The 14,995-nt window shown below is 40.4% G+C and overlaps 1 protein-coding gene across 1 annotated transcript; it reads left to right on the top strand.

The window, feature by feature from the left end:
* Positions 1-3,981: 3,981 nt before the first annotated feature.
* Positions 3,982-14,132, top strand: LOC121350177 (lipase member M-like). Its single transcript, XM_041461284.1, has 10 exons — positions 3,982-4,119; positions 5,572-5,683; positions 6,787-6,904; positions 7,592-7,790; positions 8,299-8,408; positions 9,128-9,264; positions 9,766-9,912; positions 10,995-11,066; positions 12,604-12,675; positions 13,817-14,132. Exons 1-10 carry the CDS (start codon positions 4,103-4,105, stop codon positions 14,048-14,050), a joined length of 1,218 nt encoding a protein of 405 aa, XP_041317218.1. The 5' UTR covers positions 3,982-4,102; the 3' UTR covers positions 14,051-14,132.
* The last annotated feature ends 863 nt before the right edge of the window (positions 14,133-14,995 follow it).

Here is a 14,995-nt window from a genome sequence, read left to right as displayed (position 1 = left end):
ATTGAACAAACCATGGTGGAGATGATTAGTAATGGAATTCATATTTGATGAGAATTTTCCAGCAGAAAGAAGGCAAGGAGAAAGGTGTTCATGGGAAGGAAGACAGGGGTCCCAGCCCAATCTGGGATGCTGCTAACTCAGCCCCCAGTCAACCCAGTTGCAGGTATGCAAAAATCCCAGTTTGAATGGAGGACAGAGGTTCAGTGGTGCTGTATCTAACCTCCCCAGCACCTTCCTTCTTTCCCAGAGCAAACGCCTTACTTTAATTCTTAGGATTAAGAAAAGCCGAAGCCCCTCTGCCACAGTCCTTTTGACCCCTAAAAATAGCTGGGCAGGTCCTGCTGACAGCAGCACAAAGCTGACCAGAGACTTCTTCACTCTGTGTTTCCCATGCTCACCAGGAGACTGCTGCACACTGGGTGCAAGGCCTGCACAGTGCTCGTACTGGTCCCAGTTCTTCTGCCTGAAGACTTCAATTCACACTCCCAAGACTTTCATTTAGCAAAAAGTGCAAGAGAAACAAAGCATATGTAATTTTCAGCTTTCCACATGAGTCAGCAGATGTGTAAATTTCTTTCTTCTCTTATTATAGTTGATATAATTGACATCTGCTGACTGTGGGAGTGCGCTGTACATTGCTGCAAAATTGCTCTATACATTGCTGCAAAATTAGCAGAAGAACTAAAAAAAATTCTGCAGACTGTGAGGCAAAATAATTTTAACAATGCAGAGCTCATAAATTGCAACACAGACTTCATCCACCCTCGGAGGTGAAGAAGTCCTGGCTTGCAGACATTTCACAAACTTCAGCATCAGCCAGAAAGTATTGTGGAAATAATTGCTCTTTTTGCAAGTTGTATTTCCCTTGGATAAGTTAACAGACAGGCTGGTGCTGAGCTTTTCATGTGGAAGCTGCCCCTTCTATAGGTGACTGGCACCTGAGCAGGAGGGCAGCGCTGCCTGGGACATTTCCAGACAAGGCATCAGCAGTGCGAGCAGCACAGCCAGGCATGCAGCCCTCTCTGCCCCTCATGAGCCCTTCCTTTTGACACTGCTTAGCTTACCTTTGTCACAGGAATAATTCTTAATTATCCAAGTGCCAGTGCAGAGCTACTCACTCATAACTTACAAATACGGTTCCACTCAGCCCAGTAGTGGTAATCCCGAGGCAAGTCCATTGACCTTGATGATGACTACCAGCAATATTTTTGTAGGCCTGACAGAGCTGAGAAGAATCTCTCGCCCAAGCAGTGCCTGTTCTCGTTAGTGATTTTTGTTTCTGCACCTCTGTCTGCGTGTAGGGACTCCCCTGAGAGCAGTTCCTTTGCTGTTTGGAGGTGTAGGGTCCATTGCTGAAGAAGGAGGTTCTGCCTTCACCCCCAAAATGTGCCTGTGCTGGGCCAACAGCACTCCAGCTGAGGCAACAGCATGGGGTGGCTGGCTGGGGGCAGTTGCTGTGTGGGAACCAGGTATTATCCCAGGGATTCAGTGGAGAGCACAGTTAGACCCTGTGCTTAGCTCTCAGTGTTTTCCTCACTCTCAGGAAGCAAATGTTTACACCATTATGACATGAAATGTTTTTAAAGCCATATGAGTGCACAAGGGGATCCTTCTGGTTTTGCTGCTATGTGTTCCCTTGGAGACTCCTGGATGGCAACTTCCACAAAAACAAGTCTGTCTCTCAATAGAGCATACGTCCCCTAAAAGGCCCTCCTTAACATACTTAAAATAGCCAAACATTTCTGATAACTGCGTTCACTAGCTGCATGAAGAAGCCAAAAGGACATATTTGATCCATGATGAACTGCTATATTCAGCTGTATAAAAATATCTTCCATTCCTAAGTAATTTCCAGAGCCAGGTCCAATTCCTGCAGCAGGAGGGAATGGGGAAAGTAAAGAGTTTACAGAAAACACAAATTCTGTACATTGATGGGGGGTTTTATCCATAAAAAGCCCTGGAAAGAGTTGAGCTGAGTTCAGTTCACTTCATAAACTGAACATTTAGTGAACAATTTATATAAAAGCACTAATTTACACAAGGGCACCTAGACTGACCAGTTTAAAGTTCGTTTACCTATGACCACACTTGTGAAGATGCAGCTACAACTCTGACAGCAACATCTCAACCTTTAAGCATTTCCACTGAATTCCATACCTGATTATAGTGTGAGTAACTTCCCCTGAAACCTGATCATTTACAACAGCGTGTGCATGTCTGGTTTTAAAAAAATCAGCCCAACACTAACCTTAGTTCACCTTCTTTGCCCATCTCAAACACTCACTTTAAACACATACTGCCTGCAATGACTTTATCCAGTCATTCCCAATTTATGGTATTATGGCACGTGTATGCAATGTTTTAGTGAGTTTTTTGTTATTGGAGCATTGTTTTGCAGTAAAGAATGAAACTGGCTTTGTTCACAGTGAGTTAATAGCACATCTTAATGACAGAATAGCATGAGGTACTCAAAGGCGAGTACACATTTAAACAGTTCACTCATGAAAGTCTTGTCGAGCTTCAAAAGACACTGAGACTTTAAAAAGGCAGAAACCTGCTTTTGTTACAGGAAAGATGAAATAACTTGGAATATATAAAGGAAATAATGAGAAGATTCAAAAAACATTCCATCCCATGTGTAGAATCAATATTTGAAAACACTCCATGTTCTAAACCAGCTCCTTGAAAATCATTTCCTCTCCTAATTTGCTGCCAGAAACTGAACTCAGATGTTTCTATTTCTCTTTGAAAGCCTGATAACAAGTTTTGTAGGAACAGGTCTTCTCCAGAGATTTTCGTTCATGTATCTTTCTGATCTGTAAATACTAAAGAAAATAACTTCTGAGGATATAGTGAATATTTTTGATCCTAATCACAGGCAGTACTGCAAGAAGAAAGCATGCAAGCTATAATATAAATAGAAATACCAAATCCTGCTCAACACCTTTGTCCAATGTTCATCTCAGTGTTTAAGCTGATCTGTTCTATGTGGATGAACATTATTTGTGAGACAGAAAGAATATTTGGAGGAATAAAAATTAGGAACTGAACAAGAAAGAATAATTAATTTCAAGATTTAAAAATACTTGGAACATGCAGAATGAAAAACCCACCAGCTTTATACCAGGGTACGCAAGTGGAAAAAAAAGATCCTCACTTGTAATTCTGCAAAGCTTGTATTGTTGTGGGGAGGACACCACTCATGGTGGAACACAGCTGCACAGGGCTTGTCCTCCACAAAAAGAAGAGACTTAAAGAGATCACTGTCCTGAATGCCTTGAAAAGGACCTGTCTGGACTCTCTGTCCAGGCCTACCTAATTTCTACTGCTGAACAATTCTGGCCCACTCAGAGTATGCTTGAGACCACTGACGCACGTGTGCCCATCTCAGCAATGTTTTCTGAGCCCATACAGATTACAGAAAAGCCTTCTAGTTTCATAACTGCTCATCTGGGGAATATCCATTCAATTCTATTCCCATTTAAGAGGTGAAATATAAATGGAGGCAAATCTCCTGAAACCACTCCAGCAACAACACAGAATTATGGAGCAGCAACCAAAGCATTAAAAAATAAAAGAAAAATATGTGCAGTAACATCTGTAGAGGTATCAGAGTTCCTTCCCTCCTTTCCAGATAACATGAGAAGCTGAAATTGGTAGGTTGTTGGTAAAAGAGAAAATTATTGCAGGTCTATTGACAATTTCATTAGGTATGATAAGGTATATCTATGAATATATTTGTTTTCAAAATTCCTAATTCTGCTCTGCCACTCTACAGAGGCTGGTATTCTCCTTAAAAAAAAAAAAATCCAGCAATCTGTGATAGTAGAAGAGCCTTGTTATAGCTGTGGTGGCTAAGGAGCTGAAAAGCATGAAGTTTGAGGATAAAAGGAGTCACCCCTCTCTGGTGCTGCACCAGGGAAAAGCAGAAGTGATAGCAGAAGGAATGAGTAGAGGGAAAGAAACAGAGGCTAATTGTCAAGTTGCTGCATGATTGGGGGAAAAAACAGTGCATGACCATCCTTTCACTGCCAGCACCGCTTCCAAACAGCCAGGAATTGAGTTTTCATTCTTCTGCAGCCGCAGCTGCTCAGCCAAACACATGACTTTGGGCACAAGGTCAGTAATGCTTTGATTTATTTATGATCCAAAACCAGTGAAGGCTTCATGGGAGCTGCAAAAGATGGTATGAAAGCTGAGCTTGAGGAGTTGCTTTACTATTTGGGAACAAATGCATTTCGTTGTGTTGTTTTGCTTGTAAGTAGGTGAAAGTATGGCTATTTCTTGCAAGATTCCTTGTGACTAAAGAGATTCAGGCCTGGATTTAGGTAACTCTGGGGTAGCTGAAGAGGTAAAGGAAGATGGCAAGTGAGAGAATCAGAAAGTGGTGATTTTAAACCAAAAGAAAGGGTGTTAGCTCAGTAAAACAAAGGTCTCTAAATGTCCCTTTTTCTACAAAAGGAGCTACGCATTTTCAGCGTACGGATTGTACCAGAATGTAGTGCTAGGAAGTTAGTGTATAAATTGTTGTTCTGTGAGAAGAAAAAAAAATGCTATTCCTATCATTTGCGGGGGAAAATAGTTTAAAAGACTTCTTGAATAGGAAAGCAATAAATGCAATAGATTTTTTGGCTGAATCAGTCTGAGTGAAAGATCTATCACTGCGACTACAGAAGTTTAGGTGTGGCCTCTGGGGGCTATACAGTGTAGAGAAGATGCTAATACAAACACTGCATTTTCTTTGAGCCAAGAGTATGTAGGTCTTCACAGCCAGTGGAGCTGCTATGTGTGCCTCTAAGCAGGATAGCTACCTCCCTGGGGGTTTTTGTTCCTTTTTTGCTTAACAAAACTGGATCCTGGTCCCTGCACTCAGTTTCTACCTAACATTACATTTAGCAAAGTGTTCTTTTCCTTAATCCATCCTCATCCCATAGAGTGAATGAATTTTGTCATTAAGCAGATTTATATAAATTTTTCAAATATAAAGAACTGTTTTATTTAGGTTTCTAAGTTTTAAATTAATTATAAATATTTAATTTTTTAATTTGCAATTGTTTTTACTTTTTTCCACTAACTATCCAACAATTTGGTTATCTCCACTTTGAAATCTTCACTGTGACAATAATTGCTTTACTAACGAGTTACCCAATAACTCTGTGTTTCACAGAGTTAGCCAGAAAGGTTTCCAAATTTACCTACAGATCAAATGCATGGTATGGGAATGCAAGTGACCTACTTCTTAAACAAAAAAAGAAATTAATTTCTTCTCAAACAAATGAGAGAAATTAATTTCTCCAGAAGCTTTGCTCCTTTTCTTGGATTCATTGATACTTTTGCCTTGATCAAGAGCAACATCCTTGCCCAAACCTTGGCAGACAGTCCAGGTTGCTGCCCAACACCCTCAGACAGGTGTTTGAAGTCAGCTTTGTTCCATTTAATTAACAACGAGGGAGTACCAGACTGGCTTCATTAATTATTAGACAGCACTTTCCTCATCAGAAAAGTACAGAACTGTCTGGATTGAAAGTGCAGAGGAGGACTACTGACAGATTAATATATTGGATTTTGCAGGGAGAAGATATGGCTGTTTGTTGCTGTGACATATTTGTTTCAGGGAGTTTCTTATTCAGAAGAACTGAAAAGAATGAAGAGAGCTGTGGATCCTGAAGCCTTTATGAGTATTGTAAGTTGATGGTTGATGGAGTGCCCTGAGGATGGATGGTATGCATGACTTACAGCAGAGGGGTTTCTAAGTGGTAGAAATAACAGGGGAGGTAAGCTGCCTTAACCTATCCTCTCTAGTCATTGTATGTACTACTGCTTTCTCTTCTCTTCTGCCTGCATGTGTAACAGCCCATCTTCTCTCTGGAAGAAATTAAAGCAAATAGTAAATCTCCAGACTTGTTTTCCTTTTAAGTATCAGTTACCAGCTTGCTATTGCTGGCAGTGCCTGCCTATCTGAAAGAATGACTATCTGGAAAGTCAGCATTTCATCAGCAATGAAGTCTGTAAACAACTAGTGGTGACCAGCAGAGACCAGAAATGGCCAGCTTTTCAGAAAAACGCCTCTTGCCAAGCAGCTTGTGTAGGTCTTTCACTGTTTGTTAAAATCTTGGAGGTTCTGTCCTGCATGGCAAAATACATTGAGTAATTCTCTGAGTATAAAAACCAATGCCCTTTTGTAACAAAACAGATGGAACATTACAGGTCAAAAGTAATATTTACTTCAGAACTTAAGATGGGCTGTGCTAGTTTCCCTTGCAGATGTGCAAATGCCTGATCTTTTTTTTTTTCCTCCCATAATGTAGTCAGCTTTTCAGTAGTGCTCACTGCATCTATGCTGTTCACCAAAGCACAGCTGTGAAGCTGTCTGGATTTCTCTGAAGGTAGTTTAAATAAGCTGGCTCCAGGCTGTATCGAAATCAGAAGCATTGCACCCAGACAGCTCCTTGTCTCTGCCACACACCTCATCTCAGCTCATAAAGTCCTGCTATGAGCTTATAGGGATTCTTATATCACCAGAATGCAAGGACTTGTGATGACTGAATGGCAGGAGTGTAATACAGGTTTTGTATTACATATTTTACCTGGGTAATAAGCCCCTAGATGTAATATAAAGAAAAAAGGAAATTTGTTGTTGCTTTAGGGTTACATACATTCAGATGCTTAATGTAGGTAGGTTAAATCCCCAGCTGTACCTGATTTCTAACATTTCTTCATTGTGACTATCTTATAGTATATAAAATGGAGTTGTGCAAGCAAATGCATTTGTACCTTCTCTCCTAGAATGAGCTCATTACTTACAAAGGGTATCCCAGTGAGGAGTATGAAGTGATGACAGAAGATGGTTATACCATTACCATTAACAGAATCCCTTATGGTACTCAGAATCAAGGAAACCCAGGTACAGTTATTTAATATGACACAACACCACTCTGGACAAGGCATATTCTCAAAAGAGACAACTTGTATTTCTAAAGCATCCACCAAAGCTTGTATACATGAGTGAAATTTCAGCAGAGTTCTGGCTGCCCTGAACAACCTGAAAGACCTACAGAATTAATGTCAAGCATCTATTTATAATAAAAATCCACCATAGTATTAAGCATATGCTTTCTAGTAAGCGTTGATTAGTAAAACTTAAAAAAAAAAAAAGTAAAATAAGATAAAGATAAAGATAATCAACCTGTTTTGCAAAAGCTTTTCCAACTTCTAATTTTGCTTTGCTTTTGCTTACACCTGGTTAATATCAGCGTCTGATTCATATTTTGGGTAAAGGAAATCTCTGAAAACAATCCCACACCTTCATCTCCCTATCAGTGCTGAGAATCTCAAGCTGATGTGTCTGAGCTGTACAAACAATGACCAGAGGGTGCCAAGTTAGCTTGCTGTGCTGTCAGGCAGATCTTTCCATCAATTCTTTCAGAAGCTTAGAAGGTGCCTCTTACAGAAAGAAGGATTTTGTTCTTCTGATTTGTTGATTCAGGAAAAAGTCCCAGTATTGAATATGAGACAATAATATCTCTGAACAACCAGGAAATGAAAAGATAAAAACAATTATAAACTGTTTTGGTTTTGCTTTATTTTTCAGCTTCAAGACCTGCTGTATTTCTCCAGCATGGATTATTGGGAGATGCTCGTAACTGGGTCACAAACCTGCCCAACAACAGCCTGGGCTTCCTGCTAGCTGATGCTGGATTTGATGTTTGGATGGGAAATAGCAGAGGGAATCGCTGGTCAAGAAAACATCAGAAGTACTCCACTGATCAAGATGAATTCTGGGCTTTCAGGTAGACAGAACCACTGAAGGGGATATCCATTGCCCTCACTTACATATTTGTGTCAGATGGCTAAATCAGGGATTTGCATATGCTACATATTAATGAGCATTGTTTACATTTGCTTCTGCTGAGGTGCCCCTGTAAAAGCATGAGAACTGTAGTAATAAGGGAGACATCTTTAATTACTGCTTGATCAGGTTCTTCAAACTAGAGGCACAGCAGCAGAACGACTCAGAGGAGCCTGCACAGGCCATCTCCAAGCTGTTCCTCAATCCTGGAGCCAGTTTTGGCAGCTACTTAGAAACATTAGTCTGTGTAATATAATAACCCCAAAACAATCTTGAGTAGTATCTTCCATATCCAGTGCCAGAAAAACAAAGAACTTAGAACAATTGAATTATTCACTAAATCAGTCAGACTGTTTCTTTGCTGACAAGCTATTAATAAAAATGCAAATTCAATTTAAAGTCTGGCTTTTTAATTTATGCATGCCTCTCTTTCAATCCCCTGCCTGCAGTTTTGATGAGATGGCGAAGTTTGATCTTCCAGCAGCAATAAATTTCATTTTGGAGAAAACAGGACAGGAGAAGCTGTACTATATTGGTTATTCACAAGGTACTACCATTGGTAAGTTACACACAAGAGACGAATTCTTCCAGAAAACAGGAGTAAAATGTGATTTAAGATACTGAGTTACTGAATGTACTTAAAGTTTTCATTAACTCTTTGAAGTTGTGAAATACTGTGTTAGTAAAAGCAGTTTTCAACATGTAGGCATTTAAAATTTATTATAAAGATAATGAAGCATAATGGATCAAATACACTGCTACTGGAAATCTGTCAACTAAGAATTATACTGGAAAATGTTGTGTGTGGGCCATGCAAATTGTTTCTATCCAAGATGCAAGGGTGTGCCCAACAGCAGCTGGTCAGTTCACCAAAAAAAACAAAACAGGAAGATGAGAGTACAGAAGGAGAAGTCGGCCAGTTTGGACCGGATGTAGGCATGAAAAAAGAAAATACAAAATTGGATTGACTGGAAGAAAAATTACTTTTCCTCCCAATAGTATAAGAAATATATGAATGTACATCAGAAATGTATGTTTAGTCAAGTCTGGAAGAAAGCTGCAAAATAAAGAAAGAAATTTCTCTGAATAGGGAAAAACTCCTACAAGCTGGTAACTTATGGAAAAGAGGGATTTCATACAAATCTAGGCTGGACCATAGTCTCTGAACAACAAGGTTGCTTATAAATTGAAAGTGCAGAATATGTATTAATACTGAAAACAGTCTATTGTAAAAATATTGGGGTTTGACTCCTCTTTTGTTTTTTTTTTTTTTTTCAGCTTTCATTGCATTTTCAACAATGCCAGAGCTGGCTCAAAAAATCAAACTCTACTTTGCCTTGGCACCTGTCACTGCTATTAAGTATGCTAAAGGCCCAGCAACAAAACTCCTCTACCTTCCTGAGAAAATGCTCAGGGTGTGTGATATCTTGGTTTCCATTGTTTAACCATATACTTGTTTGTTCAGCTCTTAAAATGGATAAATAGAAAGTGTAGAGCCTTGTGAAGTTGACTCATTTGGAAGCGGGCAGGTTTACTTTGTGGTGAGGCCTTCGAGAGTTCAGACAGGGCAATAAGAAAAGCTTTCAGTCCGAGGCAACAGTGCAGCACAGGGACAGGTCACCCAGAGAGATAGAAAGATACAGATCCTCAAAGGTTTCCAAGATTCCTCCAGGCAAAGCCACTAATATAAAAGCTTAAACTATGAATTGGAGTTAATTTAACATATCTCTTCATTAAAAGTGATGTAACCCCGATTGAGTAATGCCCAAGCAGGCTGATGCAATGGAAAACCAAGTAATTTCTCACTTGTTTGTGGGAACATCTTCTGACAGATGGAGAAAAGGCGAGTAAGAACCACTGAAATTGATGGAGAAGTGTGTACATTCCCAAATTATCGTTACCGTTGTATTTCACAGAGTATGCTTGGCAACAGAGAATTCCTTCCCCAGACTGAGTGTCTAACAAGGATAATAGCCCCTGTCTGCAGCCACCGAACTTTTGCCAGGCTTTGTAGAAGTGTCTTCTTCAATCTGGGTGGCTGTAACCTGAAAAACATTGATGTGGTATGTATAACTTTTGTCACCTCTACTGAGCGTTTAATCTTATGCTCCTCAAATTAACCTTCTATGCTGCAGGGTGAATTCTGAATTTCTATCAGTATCGCATTGCAGGGAACAGTCCCCACTACTGGACAGCAATATCTGCTGATTGCCCTCTCTCTAGCAGGGAACCACGGCCTTTCCCCGCAGAAGAGCATCTGGCACCAGTTCTGCAGCTGACAGCTGCTCAGAGCCCCCCAGAGTTCTGCAGTCTGCCTTCTGACAGACCTCACCCAGGGCACCATATCCTGGTCCATACTGTGGCTACTGGTCTCATCAGAGATATTTCACATGCTGGCACACTGAAAAAGAAGAAATTAAAAGCCTGGTTAAGGTTTTCACTTTGCAACTCAGAAAGGAACACACATACTCCTCCTTGTCTTCGTTCTCCAAGCCTTGGGCCTCCAGGATAGAGTATTAGGATGTAGCTGGGCACCTCACACTGTATCCAGCTGTAGGTCAGACCACCTGGGAGTCAAAATTTTGCTCCAGCATTTTTCAAAAAATGCCTCAGAAAGTGTTCACTGAGGAAGGATCCCACAGCAGCTTACTAAGAAATCCCTGCAGTACTAGGGTGTGTTTTATTTCAAATATTTGTGCAGTACTAGGGTGTGTTTTATTTCAAATATTTGTGCAGTACTAAGGTGTGTTTTATTTCAAATATTTGTGCATTCATTAGGAAATTGCATTTCCCTTTGCTGTTCTGTCCAACAGTGATCCTCTCTCATACAGAATCTGATACAGAATTCTGAAAAACACCACACAGATTGGGGTCTAAATTGCTGCCTTTCTATTCATTCCTTCTCACCTGTAGATTCTTTTAGATTCTTAGTCGTCCTGGAAAAGGCTCTGGTTAGGGATTGCTCTCTCAGTGCTACTCCTTATCTGATATACTGCCACATGTGAAGTAAACCTGAGGGAGTCTCCAATCACGTCACTCCAATTTCTGTTGGTTAAATTGATACATGATGCTGCTGTAGCATATCTTTTGATGTACATCTGCATAGAAGGGAAGCAAAGAATGCCCACTGAGTTTTCTCTTTCAGAATCGAATCAACGTGTATATTGCCCAAACCTCTGCTGGAACTTCTGTGCAGAACATAGTCCACTGGAGTCAGGTATGAGCAATCCCCTGAAAGATAAGATAGGTACTCACCTTGAGCTGAGTAGAGAGGTAAGAGATAATCAGTGTGAAGCCATTGCCAACTTCTTGGAAACATATGCAACTTGTGAATTGCAACTGAAACCTCAGTTCAGAACACTATTTTTCATTGCTCCTTCTTTTGCCAGCAGGATAGAAATGCCCCGTGTGATACAGATACATTTGAAGCCAACAATGAAGATCTGCATTTGAGTAAAAATATGTAGGCTGGAAGCTGTGTGTGCAGGTGTACACATCGCTCTCCTTATTGTGTATCCAGTACCTTTTATAAATGATGTCCACAGTTTGTAGGGAGTTTATCTTAAATTAGTTGTGTTTCCAACGTGGTGCCAAGAAATGAGCAAGATTTAGGCTGCCACGTAAATTGTCACATTTACTATTAAAACCCTTGCAGTTTCTTCTCTCTCTTTCAGGGCTGTCAGTGTCTGGACAACAGTAGAACCATAAATAATAAATACTTTATTTAGTAGACTGTTTCTATCCCTCACCTACAAGGTACTGCCATAGTACCCCTTCAGCAGCAGTGCTGATGTGAGCTGCCTTTCTGTCTTTGCGCTCCCACTCTGAGGATCCAAAGAGCTCCCTTGGAGGAGCCTCTGCGGCAAGGCAGGTTTGCTGGCAGCACCACGGGCTCTGGAGCGGCACTGGAAGCAGCTGCGAGCACACAAAACTTGCAGGAGTGTTTGTGCCCTTTCCAGCAAAGCAAACACACAGATATGTCTAAGTGACATCTGCACAGGCACTTCCTCAAAATAAAATTATAATTTTGGCTGTGAGATTTCATTAGATAGTAGGCTTGAATAAATTGCTTTTGTGACCATGACCTAGACCTTTTTCTGTAAGAAAAAGAGTTACAAAAGCAGAGTGGGGGGAGTTCTGCAAATTGACTCAGATGTAATTCAGCATCTAACCACAGACTACAAGCATAAACATGCAGAAGTAATACTCCTAAGTCTTTGTAGTCCTTACTGTTATTACAAGTAAAGGAACTAACTGAATTTCAATACTAAGATTCTGGTGAAGGTGTCTCTCAGAGTAGGAGCAACCCATGCTGTAGGTAAAGCCAAGAAGGGAAAGCACTTAAAATAGTAATTTCTGTACTCAAAACAGAGTAGGAAGAGAAAATATAAGATGGAGCCACTCGCAGAGCTGAGTGTTGGCAACATGACTGTAAGAATAGGACAAGGCAGTAGCACTGAGATTAACTTGCTGACAGCAGTTGTTAACAGCAGTTTTACAAACTTGAACAAATTGCCTGCAAGGACATCCTTGGGTCTGTCTGCAGAAGATGTGAATTTCTTTCATTATGACAGAAACATCTGACTCTTTTCACTTTTTGTCACTCCTAATTAATTTACTATTGGCTCTTTCATAGCTCTTAGAAGAACTTCTGTTGGGGCTTTAGATTGGAGTCAGAGGCTCATCAGGGAAGGAACACACAAAGTTCCCAAATGGTGGCATTACAACTTCCCTTCTCTTGTTCATCCTCTTAGGAGGCCCGCTCGGGGAAGTTCCAAGGTTATGACTGGGGCAGTTCAAAGAAGAACATGGAAAAATACCAACAGGTATGTCTTGGTGAAGCAACCTTGGACAGCACAGAAGCACACAGGAAGAGAGCAAGAACCTAGTAGGAGACACATTTTCAGAACATAAGTAAATGAAAATATTATTGCTTTTCAGTTTGGAAGTCAATAGAGAAAGCATGCAAGCACTAGTGGCAATAATACATTTAATAAATTTTAAAAGGAAGAGACAGAGAGGAAGAGAAAAACTTTCCAATTAAATGATCAATACGAATAAGAGAAAGTAAGGGCAGAAAAAAATGGAAAATCATTTTGAAAAAGAAGAGTACAAAGAAAATAACAAAAACATCTTGTCTACTAGTGTAACTGAAACAGATGACAACATTAGGAACAGGAAAACTGGAAAATTAACAGCCACCCCTAGATTCTGGCAGCCAGAGACAAAAGGACTTTGTCCTCAAGCAGATCCTGAGGAACACCTTTTCCATTCAACAATCTAATCCCATCCTTGACCCTCCTCACCTTTAGGCCTCCACAGCAGCCTGTCATTACAAGTTACATGTTTTAATGATGAATTTCATGAAACGCAGCTTCCTTTGGTTTGCTTTGAATTTGCTTGCTCCTGGAAAGTCACAGGATGCCTTCTAGGTTTTGTGTTTGGGATAATTACTTACAGTGCTCTTTCTTCATACCGTTTGTGGTTGTATAAACCTGTCTCTTGCCCTTGCTCTGGCATCTCTTTTCCAAACACAGAGTCCTAAGCTGCTTTCCCTCTCCTCCTACAGAAGCCATTCTATGATCCTTTTCATCCTTGTTGCATGTTGTGTTTTCTCTCTAGCCCATGTCTCCTGGGACTGAACAGTACCTCAAAAGGACCATGATGGGGGGCTTTATCCAGAGGCATCCTGACATCTCTGTCTAGTTTCAGGTTCCTGCCCTAAGATTCCCACTTGAGAAGGCAAAGACCCAACAATAACTCTTTGTCAGCTCAGGAGGTGTTTTACTTTTGGCTGTGCTATCAGTTGAGTAATCTCTGTGAGCACAGATAGAAAAGGCAAACAAGAGAACTTTCTTCCTCTTTGATTTAGACACCTCTACTTTGAGCAGTGACATAAGAAAGCCACAAATGAATGTTTAAACTTGCTGTGCTCTCCTGGACATTCATTCCTGTACTGTTTTCCAGACTACTCCTCCTCTCTACAACATAGAAGAGATGACTGTACCAACTGCAGTATGGACTGGGGGACAAGACCTGCTCGCAGATCCCAAGGATGCTGCCATTTTATTGTCTAAAATCAAGAAGCTTATCTATCACAAGAAGATTCCTGAATGGGCACACCTGGATTTCATCTGGGGATCAGATGCACCTTTACAAGTGTACAGTGAAATTATTGACCTGATGCAGAAGTATCCTTAACCCACAACCAGAAGCCTTACCTGACTCATTCAACAACACTTAGATTCACTGGGTACCAAAACCCACTTCTGTTGCATCTGGAGTCAGGGAAAAGGTTCCTCCTGCACACCACATGTCACTACAATGCCTTTTGCATCCTGATAGTGCACTTCATGTTTTCTGGCAACCTTGTCGATCTGTAATGCTTTTTCAATTGATACATCTTCAATTCTGCAATAACTATACTTTGCTAACAGAAGACAGGGTTTGCTTCCAGCCTACTCTCTTCTCTAGACTGTAACTGTAATGAAAGTGCTTCCTTTCTCTGAATACATTCTGTGATTTCTAGATGTTTTCCATGCTTCAGATTATTACTCAGTTTATTGGGGTGGCAGTTATTTAAAGGCATAGTGTAATCAAAATCTTATTCTAACAGTTGTGGTATTGTATAATTTTATTATTAAGCAGGATTATTAAACAAAAAAGTGAGTTCATAAAAAAAACAAACAAAAAACAAACAAAAACAACACCTTGGTCATGAAAAGAAGATTGTTTGTCTTTCTTTGAAACAGGAATGCTCCCCAGTTTTCATGAGGAAGAGCAAGGGACAGAGGGTAGACAAACACAAAACAGTAGCCAGTATCATGGTTCAAGCATGCACCTGGAAGCTGGGAAATTTGGCTTCAAGACCCACCATGAAAATAAGAAATCCTTGCTGGTTCAATCTTAATTGTTTTGGCAATGGCAGCACTTCCGTGGGACCATTTATTTCCAAGTTACACCAGGAGAAACCTCACACTTCCTGCTGTTTCACATGTAAGCTACTGGCTATGACAGAGCTGAGATGATCTAACCTTTGTCAAGGCTCTGAGCAGCCTCTTCAGAGTTTAAACACTAAAATGAGAAGTACCTAAACATTGTTAGAAAGAATTCATCTTCATCCCATGTAAATTTAGAGCACTTTGA

The sequence above is a fragment of the Pyrgilauda ruficollis genome, unplaced genomic scaffold, assembly GCF_017590135.1.
Source record: "Pyrgilauda ruficollis isolate IOZ18807 unplaced genomic scaffold, ASM1759013v1 scaffold15, whole genome shotgun sequence".
In the NCBI taxonomy this organism is placed as follows: domain Eukaryota; kingdom Metazoa; phylum Chordata; class Aves; order Passeriformes; family Passeridae; genus Pyrgilauda; species Pyrgilauda ruficollis.
Note: the sequence above shows the minus strand (reverse complement) of the source record. Positions and strands in the feature narration are given on the sequence as shown.